The sequence below is a fragment of the Aplysia californica genome, unplaced genomic scaffold (genome assembly GCF_000002075.1).
Source record: "Aplysia californica isolate F4 #8 unplaced genomic scaffold, AplCal3.0 scaffold00778, whole genome shotgun sequence".
Classification (NCBI taxonomy): Eukaryota; Metazoa; Mollusca; class Gastropoda; order Aplysiida; family Aplysiidae; genus Aplysia; species Aplysia californica.
The window spans coordinates 92492-93512 of record NW_004798048.1 but is presented as its reverse complement, the minus strand read 5'-3'; the positions used below and the strand labels follow the sequence as shown (position 1 = coordinate 93512).

At 41.1% G+C, this 1021-nt stretch overlaps 1 protein-coding gene across 1 annotated transcript in view; it reads left to right on the top strand.

Moving 5' to 3' along the window:
* LOC101853736 (vacuolar protein sorting-associated protein 13B) overlaps nt 1-1021 on the top strand; it is a gene marked incomplete in the record, with an annotated part of 129782 nt that overhangs the window by 71758 nt on the left and 57003 nt on the right. Inside the window, 1 exon segment of the mRNA XM_035972650.1 lies at nt 809-890. Coding sequence (XP_035828543.1) covers nt 809-890 — 82 coding nt within the window.

Sequence of the window (1021 nt, the reverse complement as noted above, 5' to 3'; positions counted from 1 at the left end):
ATGGGGCAAACGAGGCAGGGGTAGGTCCAGAGCAACTTCCTGGGAGAGCCTGAAGTGATGGGTGATGGGGAAAGATGAGGAGAATATGTGAGGCCTGCTGACGAAATGATTTACTTCTCGCAATCCACAAACGGAGATATTGGCCAAAAATCGACACAGGGGGTCAAATTTGTAGATTTTCTATTGATGCCATATAGTAAGTCTTTTATTATTTCATACTTATAAATTGTAAAAACTTCACCTGTAAGCGTGACGTATCTCATTTCCATAGGTCTCAAATCTGAGAAGTAACTCGTTTTGTCAGCACGCTTCACGTATGTGTCATGACGCGGTGGAATCAGGCGCTCGGCAATTTTTTTTGGTCAAATTGAGTTATTGCTGTAATATGAAAGCTTGTTTATTTGTCTTGCTTTTCATGAGAAAAAAGTAGCCATCTATTTTTCTATTTTGAATAGCAATCGGGATAGTTGTGACTGAAGGAGGTTTGAGGGAGGGGGGAGGGGGTGATGGGTGATGATGATGATGATGATGATGATGATGATGATGATGATGATGATGGGTGATGATGATGATGGGTGATGATGGTGATGGGTGATGATGATGATGGTGATGGGTGATGATGATGATGATGATGATGATGGGTGGTGATAGTGATGATGATATTGATGGGTGAGATGATGATGACGATGGTGATGATGATGATGGCGATGATGATGGTGATGACAATGAGGATGATGCTGATGATGATGATGTGTTGCAAGTACTGTAAAACTCTTACTCAAACTAATCAAATCCTGTTTCAGTTTAGCCCGTCTGCCCCGGGACCCGGCCTCATCTTCAGCCACTACGTGATCTGTAACAGCACGACCTCCGCGCTCAGGTTTGGACAGGTCAGGACTACATACCACTCACTTTGGCTTACCTCAATCACGATCATGCGAGTAATGATGATAATAGTAATGATAATGATAATGATAATAATAATAATGATGATGATAATAATAATAATGATAATAATAAT